This window comes from Pogoniulus pusillus (assembly GCF_015220805.1).
Source record: "Pogoniulus pusillus isolate bPogPus1 chromosome W unlocalized genomic scaffold, bPogPus1.pri SUPER_W_unloc_1, whole genome shotgun sequence".
In the NCBI taxonomy this organism is placed as follows: domain Eukaryota; kingdom Metazoa; phylum Chordata; class Aves; order Piciformes; family Lybiidae; genus Pogoniulus; species Pogoniulus pusillus.
In genome coordinates this window covers 810,407-831,521 of record NW_026974535.1, presented here as the reverse complement: position 1 = coordinate 831,521, position 21,115 = coordinate 810,407, and the positions used below count along the sequence as shown (strand labels likewise).

The following is a 21,115-nucleotide window of genomic DNA, read 5'->3' as shown; positions in this document are numbered from 1 at the left end:
CCTGAGCTCCAAGTGGGCTTTTGCCTCTCTAATTTTTCCTCTACAAGACCTAGCAACCTCCTTGAACTTCTCCTGGGACACCTCCCCTCTTTTCCAAAGGTGATACACTCTCTTTTTAATCTTTAATTCCTTCAGCAGCTCCCTGCCCATCCAGCCTGGCTGCCTCCCTCGTCGGCTCATCTTCCGGTTCAGTGGCACTGCCTGCTCCTGTGCCTTCAGGAGTTCTTTCTTGAAGCAGCTCCAACCTTCCTGGACACCTTTGTTTCTAAGGGCTATTTCCCAAGGAACTTTCTGAATTAGTTCCTTAAATAGGCTGAAGTCTGCCCTTCGGAAGTCCAGTGTGGAGGTTCTGTTGATGCCCCTCCTGGTTTCTCCATGTATTGAAAACTCTATAATTTCATGGTCACTGGACCCCAGGCAGCCTCCAACCACCACATCCCCTACCAGCCCCTCTCTGTTTGTAAGCAGCAGGTCAAGCAGGGCTGCCCCCCTGGTAGGCTAACGTAACAGCTGGGATAGGAAGTTGTCTTCCACACATTGCAGAAACCTTCTAGACTGCTTCTTCTCTGCAGTGTTTAAGTCCCAGCAGATGTCTGGTAGGTTAAAGTCGCCCACCAGAACAAGGCCAGGTGATCTTGAGGCAGCCTCCAGTTGCTTAAAGAGTAATAAATCAACCTCTTCTTCCTGGTTGGGTGGTCTGTAACAGACTCTAAACAGGATATCAGCCTTGTTGGCCTTCGCCTTAAGTCTCACCCATAATGACTCAACTTGAACATCTTTGATTTCTACCTCCACGACATCCAGAGCATCCCTAATATACAGAGCCACTCCCCTGCCCTTCCTCCCTTGCCTGTCTCTCCTGAAGAGTCTGTAGCCATTGATTACAGCACACCAATCATGTGAGCCATCCCACCATGTTTCAGTGATGGCGACAATATCATAGTTTTCCTCCAGCACCAGAGCTCCCAGCTCCTCTTGTTTGTTACCCATACTGTGTGCATTAGTGTACATGCACTTCAGCTGGGCTGCTGCTTTTACTCCTAGCTCTAGCCTACCATCCTCAATTCCCTTTGATTTATCTCTGGTGCTGTCATGTTTAACCCCCTTCCCCTTCCATTCTAGTTTAAAGCCCTCTCAACAAGCCCAGCCAGCTTATGTGCCAGGGTCCTTCTCCCCTTCTGTGATAGTTGTGTCCCATCTGCTGATTGCAGACCTGTGGCAAGATGAAGTTCCCCAATATCAAAGAATCCAAAGTTATGTTGGATGCACCAACCTCTGAGCCACTTGTTCATCAAATATGCTTTCCTATTCTTCTCTGTATTCCAGCCTGTGACTAAGGGTATAGATGAAAAGATTACCTGTGCCCCTGCTCCCTCAACTGCTTTCCCCAGTGTCTTAAAGTCCCTTTTGATAGCTTTTAGCCCTCTGTTATTAATCTCATCATTCCCTGCCTGTATAACTAATAAGGGATAGTAATCAGAGGGCTGCACTACAGTAGGCAGCCTCCTGGTAACATCCCTGACCCGGGCTCCAGGGAGGCAGCAGAGCTCCCTGTGGAAGGGGTCTGGCCGGCATATGGGGCCCTCTGTTCCCTGCAGAAGGGAGTCACCAATAACAATTACCCTCCTCTTTTTCTTCTGGGTACTTGTTCTGATGCGAGGGGGCAACTGATTTGTCTCAGTTGCCCTCCCAGCCGGTGATGCTTCTGCCTGCTCCAGGATCACCTCATCCTCAACCTCTAGTGCCCTATATCTGTTATGTAAGGGCAGCTGGGGATGTGAAGATGGCTGGAAGGGTTTTCCCTTGCCCCTTCTGGCAGGCACCTGCATCCATTCTTCTTGGTTGCTCTGTTCGTCTCCCTCTGGCAAGGGGGACTGCAGGGCATGTTGCTCTTTTGTACCTTCCCTTTCAGCCTTCAGTCGTTCCACCTCTCCCTTGAGTTCAGCCACCAGGTTAAGCAGACAATCAATCTGCTCACACCTAATGCAGCCATTGCCGGTGTCGAGTGCCAGTAAATATATCCCAGCTGTTTTCATAAACTTGCACAACGAACTTGATTACATAGTGGTTAGGGGTGGTACAAATTTGTAAATATTAATTTTAATTAATTTCTCACCTCCCCCTAACAGAGGATGAATAAGAGAAACCCCTCCACGACAGGCAGAGAGCACCAAATGAGACACTTGGTTGTCCACTTGGCTTCAGAGGCAAATTACACCCCAACAGAGAAAGAGATACTAGCAGCCTATGAAGAATGGAAAGCAGCTTCTGAAGTGATTTGAACTGAGTCACAATTGCTGTTAGCTCCTAGATTGCCAGTTCTAAACTGGATGTTCAAAGACAAAGGTATATCACTACATCATGCCACAGATGCAACCTGGCCTAAATGGATGGCTATGATAACCCAACGAGCACGAATGGGGAATCTTGATCGACCTGGTCTGGTGGAGGTGATCACCAACCGGCCAGAAGGCACAGACTGTACCAAACCTCCAGAGGAGAAAATAACTCGTGCTGAAGAAGCTCCGCCCTATGGTGATCTCTCGACCAGGAAAAGAACTATGCTTTGTTCACAGATGGTTCCTGACATCTTGTTGGGAACAAGCAAAGATGGAATTCAGCAGTCTGGAGTCCTACCAGAAGAGTTACCAAAGTGAGAGACGGAGAAGGAGAATCCAGTCAATTCACTGAGGTAAAAGCTGTCCAACTGGCTCTTGATGTGGCTGAATGTGAAAATTGGCCTATCCTTTACCTCTAAACCGACTCATGGATGGTAGCCAATGCTCTATGGGGATGGCTAAAGGACTGGAAAAAGCATGGTTGGCAGAGGAAAGGAAAGCCTATTTGGTGTGCTGATCTATGGCAGCTGTGCTAGTTCGAAGCTAGCTAGAATGTTTTGGTGAGAAGAACTAGATTACAGGCTGTGAAAGGAAAACAATGGTGATGTCTACTTCCCTCACCGTCTCGCTGAGATGTATGGGAACAAGAAAGGAAAACATTAGATAACACTCTCACCATTTTTTTCTCTCACTCTCGCTGCTGGCTGAGCTGCATCTCTCTAACACACCCTTCCATTTGGCCTAACCCACTTTGCTTCATAACCTCTGGCTGAACCTCAATTTCTTCCTTGGGACTGGGGTAAGGTTGAGAGGGGTAGGGGGAAGGTGAAGGGGTGGTTGAGAGCCCCTCCTGGGGACTCAGGTTTCTGGGAGGGGAGTTGTGTTTCTGTATTACCTTTTTACCGTGTATATTTCTGTATATAACTCTATATACTGTAAATATCTGCTTGTATATTGTGTTAGCTGTAAATAAATAGCTTCATTCATATTTCCAGAGCCGACTGAGTCTAGTCTGGGTGATTTCTAAAGTGGGGGGGGGCGGGGAACACCCAAACCGTCACACTCATCTACCTGCACTAACCTTCTCAGCAGTTCTAGCATCAGTACTTATCTACATGTGTGCAGAAATACTTGCATTGATGTAGGCAAATGGAATAGAAGCCTCTCGAGTAACTGCAGATCTTGCAGTATGTGTGCTAGTAAGGTTCTGAAGGACAGAATACACCTCAGATGCTCCATAGCCACATTTTCCACAGCTAGTTTAAATGTCCTCCCTTTGCTGAGTCACCTAACACATGCTACCATAGGAAGGAAGAACCTGGGAGTCCATATATTGCTTCCAAATCTCAAACAGTACAAGAAGCTTTTTTGTCACAGAAATTCCAATGACAGAATTGTGAAATTATTGGTATCATCTCCTCAGCCCACCTTGTCATTATTGTAGCTAAGAGTCAGTATGCCTGCGAGGGCACTGCTGTTCAGTTTGGCAGAAGGGGAATAATGGTTTTATAGGGCATATAAATGTTATAAGGCATCAGTTACTAGATAGTGAATATAGACAATCTAATTGTCATTAGGTTGAGGAGCAGGAGAAAGCATTTCTAGGCCACTGACACTGTGTGGTGAACAGTCCTAAAGGACATAAAATGGGCTTAAGCATGCCCTGTCTTATTTACCTGCCTGTCTGCACTGCAGCCAGAGGCGGGAAAACAGGACAATGAAACCCAGGCAACCTAGTCTGGTTGTCATGGAGAGTAGCAGAAGCTCTTAGCAGGCCTCCCTGTTGTGAAGGTTATAGTGCCTCGCATTAATGCCAAGAGCATCGCAAAACCAAAACAGTCCTTCAGTCCCATGAGAAAGTCTCTCCCTAGTCGAGATAAAAGGTAAACAAGGGCCACTGTTTTGGCTAGGGGGAATGGCAGTTCTCATGCCCCCTCGACACCTGGTGTGGGCCGAGCTTGGGGTGGTGTTAGAAATTGTTTTGGTAAAAGTACTCCAATTGTATGGATTGATTATAACTTTGTGCCAATCTGTAAGAATAACGTAAAATAGCTTGGACTGGAGGGTTACACCTCTTTTGAACATTATAAAAATGGTGTGCCGGCCTGGATCCAGAGCTTGCTGGTACCTGCTCCTACCTGCTCGCTCGCTAGCCTGCCTGCCTCGCTCCTGCCGCGGTGACCTCTCGTTCCTCATCGGCCCTGCCCGACGAGGGGCCCGCAGAGGCCTGAAGCAGCTTGGGCCCGATCCTGACGAACAAAGGGACACCGCCCAAACTTCGAATCCTGCTAATGTGAACCACTGAATCGTGAGTAAACCAAAGAAAGAACTCCTCACCTAAAGACTGAATAACTTTAAAGACTCAAAAGAACTCTAAAGAAATCACAGACTCTCCTTTATCTGCTATTTTCTGAAATGTTATTCTACAACTTCAAACCTAAAAGAATTCACGTGGGGAATTTAGTTTGGGAGGGGGATCTCCGTGTTTGAGCAATAAATCACTTGAACTATACTAGTGAGCCTTCGCGTATTTTCCCCACAACCTCCCAAACTACCTTCTGTGACACTGATTTAGTCCGGTTGCCTGAGAGGGGCTTCATAGGACCACACCCCTGTCGCGTGCAAGGCGTATGCGCCCCCCATTTTTGGAAGACAACAGCTTGTGGGTTCTTCCATTTTTGGTTTGGGTCTATTTGGGTGATTGCCAGAGGTGATTGGGTGATTGTGTGGCCAATGAGACCATTAGCCTCAGCCATTACCCTATAAATGGGGGTGAACAGGTGAATAAGGTGCTTGCGCGCTCGTTCGCTCCTTGCTCACCTGCCGCTCGCCCGCCCATCACCTCAGCCGCCTCAAGCCATCTCAAGCCACCTCAGTTACCCCAGTCAGTTTAGTTTAAAGATGAAAACATTCTCTGAGAAACACACTAAGATAGTGACTGGAATTAAATCCAAGGACACAATACTACTTCAGAAAATTTATCTTTTTTTCTGTGCTAGTTTGAAGCAAGCTAGAATGTTTTGGTGAGAGAACTAGATCATAGGCTGTAAAGGGAAAACAATGGTGATGTCTACTCCCCTCAGAGTCTTGCTGAAGAAACGAAAACATTTGATAACATTCTCTCCATTTTTGTCACTCTCTGGCTGGGTACTGACTGAGCTGCAGCTCCCTAACCTCACCTGCCACTCACCTTTGCTTCTTAACCTCTTGACTGAACCTCTATTCTTCTTTAGGACTGGGGTAAGGTTGAGAGGGGCAGGGGTAAGGTGCAGGGGTGGTTGAGAGCCCCTCCTGGGGACTCAGGTTTCTGGGAGGGGAGTTGTGCTTCTGTATTACTTTTACCTGGTATATTTCTGTCTATAACTGTATATATTGTAAATATCTGCTTGTATATTGTGCTGCTGTAAATAAATAGCTTCATTTATACTCCCAGAGCTGGCTGAGACTAGTTGGGTATTTCTAAAGTGTGGGGGAGTGGGGTACACCCAAAGCATCACATATATTTATTTGGCTTTCCCCAACGTGGGGCAAATTCATTTGGAGTGATTGTTAATTAACTCTGGGAATCAGAATGAAGCTAATGAAGCAGCTATTTTACTTGGTGGGGGCCAGTATGTGGCCTGTTTTCTGTTTTCTTGCATTCAATTGGAAAAAAGCCCAAATTGTTTATGACTTTCTTAATGTAGCTTATACGAAGGCTAAAGCTAAACTTACAATCATTTTCTGGTCCTGGGGTGATCTCATTCTCGGGTATCCTGGTTTTAATGTCACTGAAAATTTTACCAGTAACATTACAGGGGTATTTACCAATAATTTTACAAGCAATCAAAGTACTGCCTTATCTAGGGCATTAATGAGGGTGATTCAACCCCGAACTGAGATGCCAGACGCTTGTTCAGAATTTTACTCAAGGCAAACCGTGGTGTTTCTCTCAGGTGTCAAGTTATGTCTTGTAATTTTAATTTTCATATTAATTCTGGCATTATGTAAGAAAAATTCGAATGCAATGCCTGTAAGAACTAAGAAGGTCTCAGTGTCGCAAAAACAATGTACCAGTGGAAACCAAAACAAAGACAATTCAAGGGGACAGCCAGGGACAGTCACTACAGCTCCCTCTCCAGATTCTGGGAACGCTGCCAACACTCCTAGTGGCAAAGATAACACGGCAGGATTGGCAGGCGTCCCAGGAGCACAGGCAAATAATACTATAATACTAGCAACACTAACTCAGTCAGTTTGAATCCCCACCCAACAGACCAGGACCCTGTCATCTCGAAGGCAGATCTGAACTCACAGACTTCAGACCAGACCCCCAATGATTCAAACCCTCCAGTAGACACGTCAAAGTCTGTTGCTGTGCAGGCCCTTTTAGCACCTGCTAAAGCAAAAGCCAAGACACAGCATTTGACAAAGTGTGATTCAAAAGAGGATGTAAGAGAGGGGACCTCCGGTGAGCAAGAGGAGGAAGAGGAGGCATTTAGTCTTCAGGACCTAGCGAACATGCTCAGATCCCAATACTCAAAGGAGAAGAGCCCTGTGAGGTTGGCTGCCACGAAAGAGGATGGTTCCAATGAGTTTAAGAGTGCTATGAGGAAGGTTCTGTTTCTAGGCCAGGGACAGCCAGATGAACAAGAGGAAGAGGAGGAGGATGACATCCAGGAATCCAATGATCCTCTTAGAGAGGTCAGGGAAGTTAGAAAGGAATACTCGAGGGAATCAGGTGAGCCAATCCTAAGCTGGCTAGTGAGATGCCGTAGCATTGGTGCTAATACCCCGCAGGTAGGAGACAAGTCTGCCAAGCAGCTGGGACCACTCACTAAGGAGAGTGGAGTGGACAAATACCTAGCAAGTCCTCTTGGCAGGGTTAGCTTGTGGACATGCCTTCTCTTGACTGTGGCTATGAGATATCCTTCCCGAGATGATCTGCCATGGGCTGCCAAGAAGTGGAACACCATTGAGCAGGGAATTAAGCTTCTGAAGGAGTTTGCTGTGAAGGAAGTGCTTTATGGAGATCATGGCACACATGAGCCTGATGACATTCCTCTTGGAACAGGTCTCATGAAGCTTATTCAGCTTGCTCCTTCCTCCTATGCTAACATCTTGGTCATCAAGTTTCTATCAAGGGGTGATAATGGTAGGTCTTTCACTGTTGGTGAATTCACTGACCAGCTCAGACAGATAGAGGACAGTTTGTCACATTCTGCCATAATCTGTGCCATAAAAACTCTAGGTACAGAGATAAAGGATGACATTAGAGACAGCATGAAAGAACTGAAGGAGGACCTTAAAACCTCAATTTCCAACCTAGTAAAAGATACCATTCCTGCATCATCTGAATGGGTGCATGTTTCTGCCATCAGGAACAAACATCCACCTTCTGCAAGGCAATTCCAGCCCAGGAGGAGACAAGTTCCCCCTAGACATCAGCAATCACGTTTGTCGCTGTGGATAATTCTGCGTGACCGATACAGTGAGAACATGAACAAGTGGGATGGTAAACCTACTTCAGCTCTTTCAAAGAGAGTCAGGGAACTGCAGAGTGGCAGAAACAGAGGCAGCAATTCCAGAAAAGTAACTGTCACTTCTTCAACTCCCCAGAGCAATTGCAATTATTCCAACAGTTGTAACTTCTGTCACAACACCACCAATCACTGGGTACGCCCCACATGCCATGTTCAGCATTAGGGGTGCCCTGCCTCCAGCCAGGAGGAGGAAAGCGATAGTGGAGAGAACCGAATCCATTGGAATGTATCCATTAGGTGGCCTGGCAGTTCAAAAGTTCAGAAATACAGGGCTTTAGTTGACACAGGTGCTCAGTGTACTTTATTGCCATCCAATTGCAAAGGGACAGAGTCCATATCTATTTTTGGAATCACTGGTGGATCTCAAGAGTTAACTAAGTTGCAGGCTGAGATTAGTTTAACTGGCAAAGAGGGGAAGAAATATACTATTGTAACTGGTCCTGATGCGCCTTGCATTCTGGGAATTGACTTTTTGAGACAAGGTTGTTTCAAAGATCCTAAGGGTCACAAATGGGCTTTTAGAATAGCATCCTTAGAGATTGAGAATGGTAAATTGAAATTGTCCATTAGACCTGAACTTTCAGATGAATCTGCAGTTGTGGGACATCATGACATAGAGGATCTGGAAGTGCCAATTGCAATTCAATGTGTGCACCACAGGCAGTACAGAACTAACCGTGACTCTTTGTTGCCCACTCATCAGCTGATTCGTCAACTGGAGAGTCAGGCTGTCATCGAGAAAGCTCATTCACCTTTCAACAGTCCCATCTGGCCTGTGCACAAACCTAACGGAGACTGGTGTCTGACAGTTGATTTCCGTGCCCTCAACAAGGTGTCTCCACCCATGAGCGCAGCTGTGCCGGACATGCTGGAACTCCAGCACGAGCTGGAATCAAAGGAGGCTAAATGGTATGGAACCATAGACATTGCTAATGCTTTCTTCTCTATTCCCATAGCAAAGGAGTGCAGGCCTCAGTTTGCATTCACCTGGAGAGGAATCCAGTACCAGTTCAACCGTTTGCCTCAGGGGTGGAAACACAGCTCAACCATCTGTCACTCAGTCATCCACAATGCACTGGAGAAAGGTAAAGCTCCAGAGCACATCCAGTACATCGACGACATCATTGTGTGGGGCCAAACTGCTGAGGAAGTCTTCGAGAAAGGTAACAAAATCATTGACATTCTGCTGCAAGCAGGTTTTGCCATTAAGAGAGACAAGGTCAAAGGACCTGCTAGAGAAAATAATTTTTTGGGAGTGTGGGGGCAGGATGGCCTCTGTCACATTCCTCAGGATGTGACCAACAAAGTCTCCAACATGGCAGTTCCCACCAGTAAGAAGGACGCACTTACTTTTCTTGGTGTGGTGGGATTTTGGAGACTACACATTCCTGGTTTCAGTCAGATTGTCAAACCTCTGCACAATGTGACTCATAAGAGAAACAATTTTGAGTGTGGACCTGAACAGCAAGCAGCCTTTGATCAGATCAAGCGAGAAGCAGTCTGTGCAGTGGGCTTGGGACCTGTGCGATCTGGTCCGGACATTGAAAACATTCTGTACACGGCTGCCAGTGACAATGGTCCAACTTGGAGCCTTTGGCAGAGAGCTCCAAATGAGACACGTGGTCGTCCACTTGGTTTCTGGAGTCGTAGCTACAGAGGTTCAGAGACAAATTACACTGCAACTGAGAAAGAGATTCTAGCAGCCTATGAGGGAGTGAAAGCAGCTTCTGAAGTGATTGGAACTGAGTCACAATTGCTTTTAGCTCCTAGATTGCCAGTTCTTAACTGGATGTTCAAGGGCAAAGGTATATCACTACATCATGCCACAGATGCAACCTGGCCTAAATGGATGGCTATGATAACCCAACGAGCACTAATGGGTAATCTTGATTGACCTGGTCTGGTGGAGGTGATCACCAACTGGCCGGAAGGCACAGACTGTTCCAAACCTCCAGAGGAGAAAATAACTCGTGCTGAGGAAGCTCCTCCCTATGGTGATCTCTCTGATCAGGAAAAGAACTATGCTTTGTTTGCAGATGGTTCCTGTCATCTTGTTGGGAACAAGCGAAGATGGAAGTCAGCAGTTTGGAGTCCAGCCAGGAGAGTTACTGAAGCGAGAGATGGAGAAGGAGATTCCAGTAAGTTCGCTGAGGTAAAAGCTGTCCAACTTACTCTTGATATTGCTGAACGTGAAAACTGGCCTATCCTTTCCCTCTACACCGACTCATGGATGGTAGCCAATGCCCCATAGGGTTGGCTAAAGGACTGGAAGAAGCATGGTTGGCAGAGGAAAGGAAAGCCTATTTGGTGTGCTGATCTATGGCAGGACATTGATGCACGGCTGGAGAGAATTCCAGTGTAGGTGCGGCACGTAGACGCACACATGCGTAAGAATAGAGCCACTGAGGAACACCATCACAACCAGCAGGCAGACCAAGCTGCTAAGATTTCTCAAGTTGATACAAACAATCTTGACCTAGATTGGAAACACCGAGGTGAACTGTTCTTAGCTTGGTGGGCCCATGATTCGGCTCGACATCAAGACAGAGATGGAACATACCGATGGGCACGCGATAGGTCAATTGACATGTCCATGGGCGCTATCACCCATGTCATCCATGACTGTGACATTTGTGCTGCTATTAAGCAGGCTAAGCGAATGAAACCCTTATGGTATGGTGAGAGATGGTCAAAGTACAAGTATGGTGAAGCCTGGCAGATTGACTACATCACTTTACCTGGATCTCGTTCTGGCAAGCAGTATGTGCTGACGATGGTAGAGGCCAGCACCGAATGGCTGGAAACCTATCCAGTTCCACATGCTACTGCACGTAACACCATTGTTGGTTTGGAGAGACAGATCATGTGGAGACATGGAACTCCAGAGAGAATCGAGTCAGACAATGGCACTCATTTCAAGAACAATCTTGTGAAAAACTGGGCCAAAGTGCATGGCATTGAGTGGATCTACCACATAGCCTACTATGCACCAGCTTCAGGGAAGATTGAGCGCTACAACGGTTTGCTGAAAACCACCCTAAAAGCCATGGGGGGTGGAACTCTGAAAAACTGGGACAAACATTTAGCACAAGCTACCTGGTTGGTAAATAGTAGAGGTTCAGAAAACAGAGCAGGACCTGCACAATCAGACTTGGTCCAAACAGTAGATGGTGATAAAGTTCCTGTTGTACGTGAAAAGAATCTGTTAGGGAAAACTGTTTGGGTATTTTCTCCTTCGGGTGAAGGGAAACCTGTCCGAGGGGTGGTGTCTGCTGAAGGTCCTGATCACACCTACTGGGTAATGCAGGAGAATGGTGAAATCCAGTGTATTCCACAGAGAAATCTAACCTTAGCTGAGAGAGTCTAAATTCATTGTGTATAATACAAGCTGTTAGGAGTTTTCTGTTCTAGGTACCATCGGCGTCCAACAATACGAGATAATCTACAGTACATGAGGACGAACCCAAGGTCACCTGGGAGTCCCTGTTCCCGTCTCATCTGTGAGGAGACAAACTGTTCTGAGCTTTTGAATCACCTACATCTGATATAGCCGGAATGAAGTGTGAACTGCACTTGTAATATTCATTAGTGTAAGTATTGGTTTTGATTAGATCAGTTCTTAGCAATACTCTGAGTGAAGTAGACAGGGGTGGATTGTGATAGTTTGAAGCAAGCTAGAATGTTTTGGTGAGAGGAACTAGATCATAGGCTGTGAAGGGAAAACAATGGTGATGTCTACTCCCTTCAGAGTCTTGCTGAAGAAATGAAAACTCTTGCCATTTTTGTCACTCTCTGGCTGCGCACTGACCGAGCTTCATCTCCCTGACCTCACCTGTCACTCACCTTTGCTTCTTAACCTCTTGGCTGAACCTCTATTCTTTTTTAGGACTGGGGTAAGGTTGAGAGGGGCAGGGGGAAGGTGAAGGGGTGGTTGAGAGTCCCTCCTGGGGACTCAGGTTTCTGGGAGGGGAGTTGTGCTTCTGTATTACTTTTACCTTGCATATTTCTGTATATAACTGTATATACTGTAAATATCTGCTTGTATATTGTGCTAGCTGTAAATAAATAGCTTCATTTATATTCCTAGAGCCGGCTGAGACTAGTTGGGTACTTCTAAAGTGTGTGGGGGTGGGGTACACCCAAACCATCACATTTTCTTAAAAAAAAACAAAAGCCCCACAACATATTTTGTACTACCTTGCTGATCTGGTACAACTAGAGTTTGTGATGGACTTAACTTGCAATGAAAGAAAAAGGATGTACTTAGATGGCCTCAACAGCATTCTTATCATACATTTGAATATTCTCAATAGTTTATCAGTAACATACTTCTGTCCTCTCAATCTATTTCTTAGACTTCTTCCCTAACATCCACTATTAGACACTCTCAGGGGCAATAAAGAAACCAAATAGGCTAAGAAGAACTTTGGCATGACCTGATAGTAGCTATATTTTGTTCTTATGCATGCCCTCCTATTTATTCCTTTGGACACAGGATTATTTTCCCAATTAGCTTTCTGGAGAAAATAACTCTGGAATACCTGCCTCCAAATCTCTAGGACACAATGAAGCTAAATGCTACTTATGAGGATAGTGTGTCCTTCAAACACTATGCAATAATTCTTGACAATAATGGCCAGGAAAAGCCAATTTATTTATTTATTTGTTTTTAATCCAGAATTTATTTTCCTTAGTATTCATCTGTGGCTATTCTTTATCAACCATCATTTACTACAAGTTCCTGACACCAACCAGACAATTCAGATAGGACCAGTTTCTTCCCTACACTGTATGTGGGCAACATTGATTTATTGGTGATCATTTAGACTCTTGCAACTTCCATCAGAAGGCCCTTCTCAGCCACTATTAACAATCCAGACTGTCCTGAGATAAAGCCAACACACACTGAGCACTCCCTGAGAAACATCTTTTTCCCTGATTACTGAAGACAAATGGGATGCAAGTCAGTCATTTTGTTGTCATATGTCTGTGGTGGAGGGGCAGCAACCCCAAAACTGAGGCTTCACCATGCCTCTACATGCCCAGACATGTTCTTCTGCCAGGACCCACGAGGCAGCAAACAAATTGTGTAACACACACACGCCCAGCCCGTGTACCCCTGAGGTCCGGGCAGGTAATCCCCATTGGGAGGGTCCAGGCATGTCTCTACTGCCCATTGGGGCAAGGTTTAGCTTACGGCCAACCTGATTGGTCATTTTAGATGTCCAACGAGCCACGAATCTCGGCCCAGAGCCTTTAAAGAGGGGTGCACAGCAGCACCACGTGTTCAGTCTGTTCAGACGGTCCAGACTGTTTACCAGTTCAGAAGCTTAGAGCATCTAGACTCAGCTCTGATCCACAGCAGCACCTTGCTGCACTGACCTGCTTGCATTGGCCTAGACAAAGGATCAGGCCTCACTCACTTGCAAGCATTACAGAGGCCCAGACCTCTTTCATTGATCTCAAGGCATAGTCACGCTACCTGCGAGCCCTTTGAGAAGCAGAGCACATTCATGCCTGCACTTCATACATATATGGGGAGCCAAGACCCCCTGCCTAAAGCCCAGAGCTATCTTGATTCATCTACGGAGTTAAATCTCCATGCAGCACGACATAGACCCTGCTTGCCCGGCATAAATACTATTTGCCAGCTATCCTGTAAGTCTGGAAAGACCCAGGCCCAGCAGACCCTCAGACTGTCTGCAAACCTGCAAACGCAGCCTGCTAGCTGTGTGACCATGTCAGAAGCTACACGGACCAATCCTTCTCCTGCATCGGGAAATTCCTGCCAGCTGATCATCCCTGGACATGCACAGCATCCAGAAGCCGCAGCTCCAAGGCAGAGATCACCCCAGGAGAGAAGGTTAGAGAAATACTGTTACCCCAGAGACTGGGAGAACACTTTATCAATTCCCCTTGCAAGCCGGGACAGACTCCAGCTATACCAAGACCCCAGTACTGGGCACACGCTGAGACAGATTCCAGGGAGGGTGGTTAATGATTAACACTCAAGAGCATCACATCTAAGTAAGTATTAATACCCGATGGGCCATCAGCTCAAACAATAGCGAATACAAAGAACCTGCCCGAGCCCAGGGCAGGGCCATTAGCAGAGACAAAGAGATGGCCAGGCTCATTAGCATTCCTTTCAGAGCCCAGCCCAGAGCAATTAAGCTCTTTCACAGAGCAGGGGCCACTCCCCCCCCACTCTCCACAGGAAGCACAGAGTGCACAGAGCTCTGAAGAGGGAGGGAATAGCCTCCAAGTCCCAGCTACCCTTGCCAGAGCACCACCGGAAACGGAACACCGCCATCTTGGCGCGGCACCAGCATACCGGAACCGCGGGACCCAGACCGGCAGAGAGGGAGCCGAGTCCGGCAAACCCCCACCGGCAAAGCGGCACATAGACGCCCGCAGCGTAAGCCTACACGTCCACAAAGCCAGCGCCCATGCAGCGCAGCAACACCGCGGAGCTGCGAGTCCCACACCGCAGCCATGAGCAGCGACCCCCACGCTGACGCGCTGACGCCAGAAACAGCCGTGAAACCGCCCCCTGGCAGCAGCCGCTGGCACAGTCGGACCGCCCCCTGGGAACAGCGCAGCCACTGCGCCGAACACAGAAGCTCCTGCGAAACGCGAGCAAACCAAACCGACACTCGGCAAGCCCCAGAGGCGCCGAGGAACCGAGGGAACCTCACCGGGAGCCGGCAGCCAGCCGCCAACCCGCGTCCCAATCCAGCGAGGGAGCCGAGGAGTCGCGGAGGTCCCGGGACATAAACTTGCATACGAACCTTGATTTCATAGTGGTTGGGGGTGGTATAAATTTGTAAATATTAATTTTAATAAATAATTTTATAAAAAATTAATTTCTCACCTCCCCCTAACAGGGGAGGAATAGAGAAATCCCCTTCACGACAATGTCATACTCCATTTCAATCCCAACCTTCACTCAGAAGTGTGCAAGACTGCTTAGTTATAAAGCTGTGGTGGGTTAGGAACTCCCACCCCCCCCCACTTAATATTTACCAGACCAGCTCAGATGGCTTGGAAGTAAGATAAAGCTATCTTTTACAGCAAAGCTAAATTTACAATCAAATAGACAAAATATATTTACATGTATTTACAATTGTATACAATTTAGAAATAACACAGAAATCAAATCTTACCCACCCCAGACATAGAAAGCCCAGAAGGGGCCAACATCACCCTCTCTCTCCCCAGACAGAAAACAACCAGCAAAGCTCATGTGTTTTCTGGTCTGTCAAGGTTAGTGTAGGAGTCAGAGAGAACAGCGAACAGTGTCCAAGAGCCAAGAAGAATGAATTGTTTATACTTTGGCTTTTTATACATCTTAGCAAACTAATGAATGATATAGACTTTAGCATTATTGTTCTTTCACAAGCAATGATCTAATTTAGTTAGATTCTGCACTGAAATTTCAGGAAAGTACCAATTTCTCTTGTTAGAATATTCCAATAAGCCTTAAATTACTACAGAAGCACAAGGAAAAAAGTACTGGCTCAGACCACACCATATGGTTTCAAATCTGTCATTGAGAGTTAATTTATAAAGAAGGCTGGCAGAAAAGACAGTCCTATCATCTGCTAAGTAACAAATGATCCTAAGACTGCTGTTGAGATGCCTCTTTGTGGTGGAGGGCCACATAGGCCCAAATAGCCTTGTTTACAAGTCTATGCTTGCCTGGACATGTTTTCCCTCCGAAAGGTGTTTTTCTATGTAAACCAGGGGAAAACAAATTAAGCAGACAAAGGGGCACAACAAGCCTGGTGCCTTCAAGTCTGGCCTGCCCTGCTTGCAGGGTTGAGGTAAACAAGTTGTATAAGCTCACGTGCTCAGCGTATGGGCCTACCTGTGCCCTCTCCATATTTGGGGGTACCAGACCTGTGGACTCTACCTTATTTGGCATGTTTTGGCCTGCTGCTAGACGCTTATTGGACAGTATTGTGGCCAAAGGACCATCAATCTAGGCCCACATCTCATAAATAGGGCAATTCAGTGCTCCTGCCACCCTCCTCCACCCACCGCTCCTGGCCTCTTTGTCGCCTGGGGCCACTACAGCTGCATGGTTGCCAGCCCACGGTACTTCACACCGGTCCAGAGGAATTATCAACCAAGGCGCTCCCGGACAGCTGCTGCCCCAGCCCACCGTTCCCAGCCTGATCGTGCCCGTGGAACCTCCTCAGACAGCGCACCCCAATACCCAAACTGAACTATCCAGGTCTGCAAGGATCAACAGCATGGCTTTCGCTACACATATTTGGGACCACAGAGACTGTGACTCCAACCAGTGAGTAACTGAACAATCTCAATTTGAGCAGCTAAGAATTTCAGTGACTTTACCAGTGGCACTTTATGCCACAAGACTCTCTACCCAAAACCTTTCCAAACCTCTACCAAATTCCTGAATCCTGCTGTAAATAGACATTCTGTAAAATAATTTCACTAACCGCATACAAAGAACTTGTGTAGGTTAACTGTATATAAGTTGGGGGGGGGGATTCTCTTTGTATATGATATTAAATAATTTAAAACCCTTTTAAATTCGGCCTTGTATCTTACCCCAAACACAGACAAAACCCCTTCACAACACTCTTTCCTCATTTCCTCACCCTTACCATCACACACACAAACACATCAGTAATAGAACATACATGCTAAAGCTGTTTAACACAAAATCACATGCCCCAAGAGTTGAATTCCAGAAGGATTTGTAACATACAATGTTTTTGTAGTTGTAGATAAACACTAATCATACATTTATAAATTATTATACTGTAGTATAATCATCAGACATCATCAATTGCTTTTACAGATCACAGAACCAAAGTAATTTCCCCTTAAAGGGAACAATACTTCTTTTAGAAGAAAAGACCAGGTCCTGATTACCAAGCTCTTCCCTGTTTTCCAAACTACTGACTTGTGAATACATACCACATGGCTCTCAGTGCAGTTTTGTATGCCAATTCAGCATCATGAGGTAGGAGAGAAGTGAAAAGATACTTGGCAAATGTATGCATTGGAACACTCTCTCGATGGATGACTTCACCTAAACCACTATATGGTCCAGCTGTAGGAAAGAGAAAGAGAATGTCAGTCTTTACAGACTGTTAAAACTCAACTTCTGGACCTTTAAAAACATTCACTGTATCTCGAGTTAGAATTGGTATTCAGAGACAGTTTGATGTACAAAAGGTAAAGTTACATTGATATTTTTGTGAAGTATATTACAAGTATATTAAATACGATATATTCTTTGAGACAACAAGACAAGACTGCAAATTGTATAATATTAAGCACACTACCAGTGCAGATATAAATGACAGAATGGTCCCAGGGCTCCATAGGGCTCATTCAGTAAGTCAACAGTTGTATTTGGTTTGACTCAGCTGGAGTTAATTCTCATCAGAGTATCTTTCTAGTGCTGTGTTTTGCAGTGCTGTAGCTGGGTGTTGATAACACATCAGTGTTTTGGCTACTGCTGAACACAGGCTGTGCTTTTCCAACATTTCCTCATCCCAAGAGTATGTTGAGGGGTGGGCAAGATCTTGGGAGGGGACACATATGGGCCAGCTGACCTAAACTGGCCAAAGGGGTGTTCCATGCCATATGACGTCAGCTCAGGTATATAAACTAAGTGAAAGAAGGATGTGTGGGGATATTCATTCATGGCATCTGTTATTAAGAGAAACTGCTACATGTGTTAGAGCCCTGCTTCCTGGGAGTGATCGACCACCATGTGCTGATGGGAAGTACAGAATAACATCTCTCTTGCTTGTGCTTAGAATTATTAAATTGCTTCTATCTTATTACCAGCTTCTTGTTACATTTTCCCCTCTCCTGTGTCCATCTAAGAGTGATAGAGTGGCTTTGGTAGGCATTTGGCCTCCATCCAGGGCCAAACCACCACAATAGTATACAAAAGTAGAAGGTGACAATCCTAGTTTTGCCTCTGTATCGTTATATTGTGCACATGAATCCCTATGCATCCTCTGTTGGTGCATAACTGCTTTATCACAGATCCAGCAGGAAAAAAATACAGTGGAAAAACATGTATCTTTAATTGAAGTTACATGACCAATGACTACAGCAGCACCTGATCCCTAATAGTGTCTCACTTGCCATTAGGCATTCAAACAGTCCTCTGGTCTGAATTTGATCTCCAGAGAAGACTAGGTCAGATCTTGCACCAAAGCTGCTTTTGTTAGTTCATTATAGCCACATAATCTTAAAAATTTTATTTGTTGTGGGGAAATTATTCACATTGCTAGGGCAATAGATTTTGATCAATATTAAATAGGTGATAGTGTTTCTCAATCATTTAAAAAGAAGTTGAAAGCCATTCAAAGTTAGATGGCATTGCTTCAATGAAAGAAGTCATTTCATAGAATCATAGAATCATAGAATCAACCAGGTTGGAAGAGACCTCCAAGATCATCCAGTCCAACCTAGCACCCAGCCCTATCCAATCAACTAGACCATGGCACTAAGTGCCTCATCCAGTCTTTTCTTGAAGACCCCCAGGGATGGTGCCTCCACCACCTCCCTGGGCAGCCCATTCCAATGGGAAATCATTTCATGCATGTTTGCCAGTTGGTGGCCCTGTCAGACACTCAGCTGGTGCATGAAGAACATGTGAGAAAGCATTTATATGAAAATATATTCTGCCATTATCTTAGCAGTAAGGCAAAAATTAGAAGAGTTCTTGCAACACAGTCTTATGTTCTGCTTTCCCAAACATACAAATAGTAACTACATACAGCATGCATTAATAGCATATAAATCACCTTAATAATGGGTTAAGCTTTATTATATCTGAAGGATATATTGATATGATTAGGATCTTAAATCACTGTACAGTTTTCCTTCTTGTGGCCTGGCTGTTTCTGCCTTACCTGGAATAAATTGAAGCTTGCAGAAAAGCCAGATTTCTCAGTGTACAGTAATGCAAGACCACCATTGCACACTGTTCACCACAGCAGATTTGTTGCTATGATCACTTATTTGCTGCTCTAAGAAAGCTAAAAGAATATCAGTGATCAAAGTAGTAAACTACAAGTATCAGAGAATACTTGAGAGAAATCCTGCCTTTTCCTCATAAAGCGTCCTTACCAGTAAATAGATGCAGCAAATTGATTTCACAATCCTTAGGGCTTCCCTATGGTGGCTAATAGCTCCACCCAGCAAGCAGCCAAAGGCCTTAAGGCAGTGGTTATAGCTACACCATAATGAAATCTCTCCCTATGATATAGATTCTCTGCAGTTTCAAATGGCACCATAAACAGGTACCAAAGTCTTTAAGGATATGGGCAACAAGAGTAACTCAAAGATGAGAACTCTAAGCAACATAAGGCATATCTTCTGTTAAAGAAGTAGTTTTAAAAGACAAATGTCTTACAGAAAGAAAGCAAAACCTGACCACTGTGTAAACATCTTCACAACTTACCTAGAGCAGTATCACACTCCTCAGCATCTCCTGAGCAGGCATAGAAATCTTGGACCATGCCTTTAAATTTTTTTCTTCCATTTAAAAACCCCAAACCTAAAAAGACAACCTTAGAGCCCACAAAACTGCTTTCTGAACATGAGGCTTAAATGCTATATATTAAGCCTTTTCAATGGCAAAAGCATGTGCTTTTTTGTATAGGTTTTATTGCAAAACACCAACTAATTCCCAAACACAGGTTATTTGTCTTAATGAAAATTTAGTCACAAGACCTGGCCTTAAGCCTCAATATTTGACCATATATTTAATTTTTCCTGTATGATACAAACTTCAGAGGCAAATAATTTTCCTAATTGCTATAAAGAAAATATCATATTTCCATCCCAGCAATTTCAAGTTATTTTTTAAGCTCTTTTCATAAGAGACTAGAAATAAAATTTTGCTGGAGTTCTACATCAAAAAACATAAGTATGTGAGGTAGTTCCCACTGGAATACTAATTCAGTGGGCTTGTGCAAGTGACAAGAGTTTTAAAAAGCAGTTAGCATCTACATTGAGCTACCTTCTAATAGGAAGACTGCTTGTTTTCGGAAAATCTTCACCAGAGAATCATCCACTTCAATTTCCTGTAGTTTAGAAATGAGCTGCTCCTCATTTCGACAAACCTTCTCTTGTGCATATAAGCCATCTGGCATTATTCGTTGTTGTCCCAGCCCTATCAATGCTACTTCCACAGCCAGCATTAAATAAGATTCTCCTTCTTCTAAGAACCTGTGTGCAGGCAAGTGGTGGTATTCTAGAGATTTGCATTGCTCCGTGCTCTCTGTAAAGGATGACACAAAGAACGCCATATCAGGAAATCATTCTAATCCATAATCTGTCTATAATGCCACATTTACAAATGCTTCCTCTGTCAGTATTAATTTAAAAAAATAATTTAAATTGCTACCACATTCTCAAGATCCAGTAATCCAAACAACCACGTTGCAGAAATACATAAAACAATTAGGTTTTTAAAAAGCCACTCAAGTAAAACCAAAAATTTTCATTTTCATTTTAAACTGCATGATTTGGAGAAAGGCAGTTTCTCTAGCATTGTGTTAATAAAGTCAAAATTGGAAGATGTATTTCAACATTATTCCCCATCCATCTTTGTATCTCCTTAAAGCTTCCATGTTGTGTAAGTGAAAAAGTCATAGAATCAACCAGGTTGGAAGAGACCGCCAAGACCATCCAGTCCAACCTATCCCCCAGCCCTATCCAGTCAACTAGACCATGGCACTAAGTGCCTCATCCTTATACACCTGCATAGATTTCATAGAATCATAGAATTGTTTCAGTTGGAAAAGACATCTAAGATCATTGAGTCCAGCCATTGACCTAAGACCACCATGGCCATTAAGCCATATCCCAAAGTGCCATGTCTACACATTTTTTGAACCATCTCCCTAGGCAGCATATTCCAATGCCTGGCCACTCTTTCAGTAAAGAATTTTTTTCCTGATATCCAATCTAAACCTCCTCTGGTGCAATTTGAGGCTGTTTCCTCTTGTTCTATCATTTGATACTAAGCAGGAAAGGCCAACACATATGTCACTATGACCTCAGTTGAAGTTATTAGTTTTGTGCAAATAGAGTAAGACTATGTGAGATAACTACCTATCTTACCATGGGACAGGAATGCAAGCTAATTTAGTTCACTTTAGAAGCAAAGTCAAGATGCTGACAACCAAGAGATGTTTATGTTATCTCTGGGAATGAAGATCTGCAAAGCTGGCCTTACCAAATGGC

General features: G+C 44.9%; 1 protein-coding gene across 2 annotated transcripts in view; it reads right to left on the bottom strand.

Moving 5' to 3' along the window:
* LOC135173779 (zinc finger SWIM domain-containing protein 6-like) overlaps positions 1-21,115 on the bottom strand; it is a 474,519-nt gene that overhangs the window by 135,152 nt on the left and 318,252 nt on the right. For both annotated transcript variants that reach the window (XM_064140924.1, XM_064140926.1), the window contains exons 9-10: positions 19,887-20,147; positions 16,814-16,949 (exon numbers count right to left, since the gene is read on the bottom strand). In XM_064140924.1, the coding sequence (XP_063996994.1) occupies positions 16,814-16,949; positions 19,887-20,147 (397 nt within the window). The remainder of the gene's footprint in view (positions 1-16,813; positions 16,950-19,886; positions 20,148-21,115) is intronic.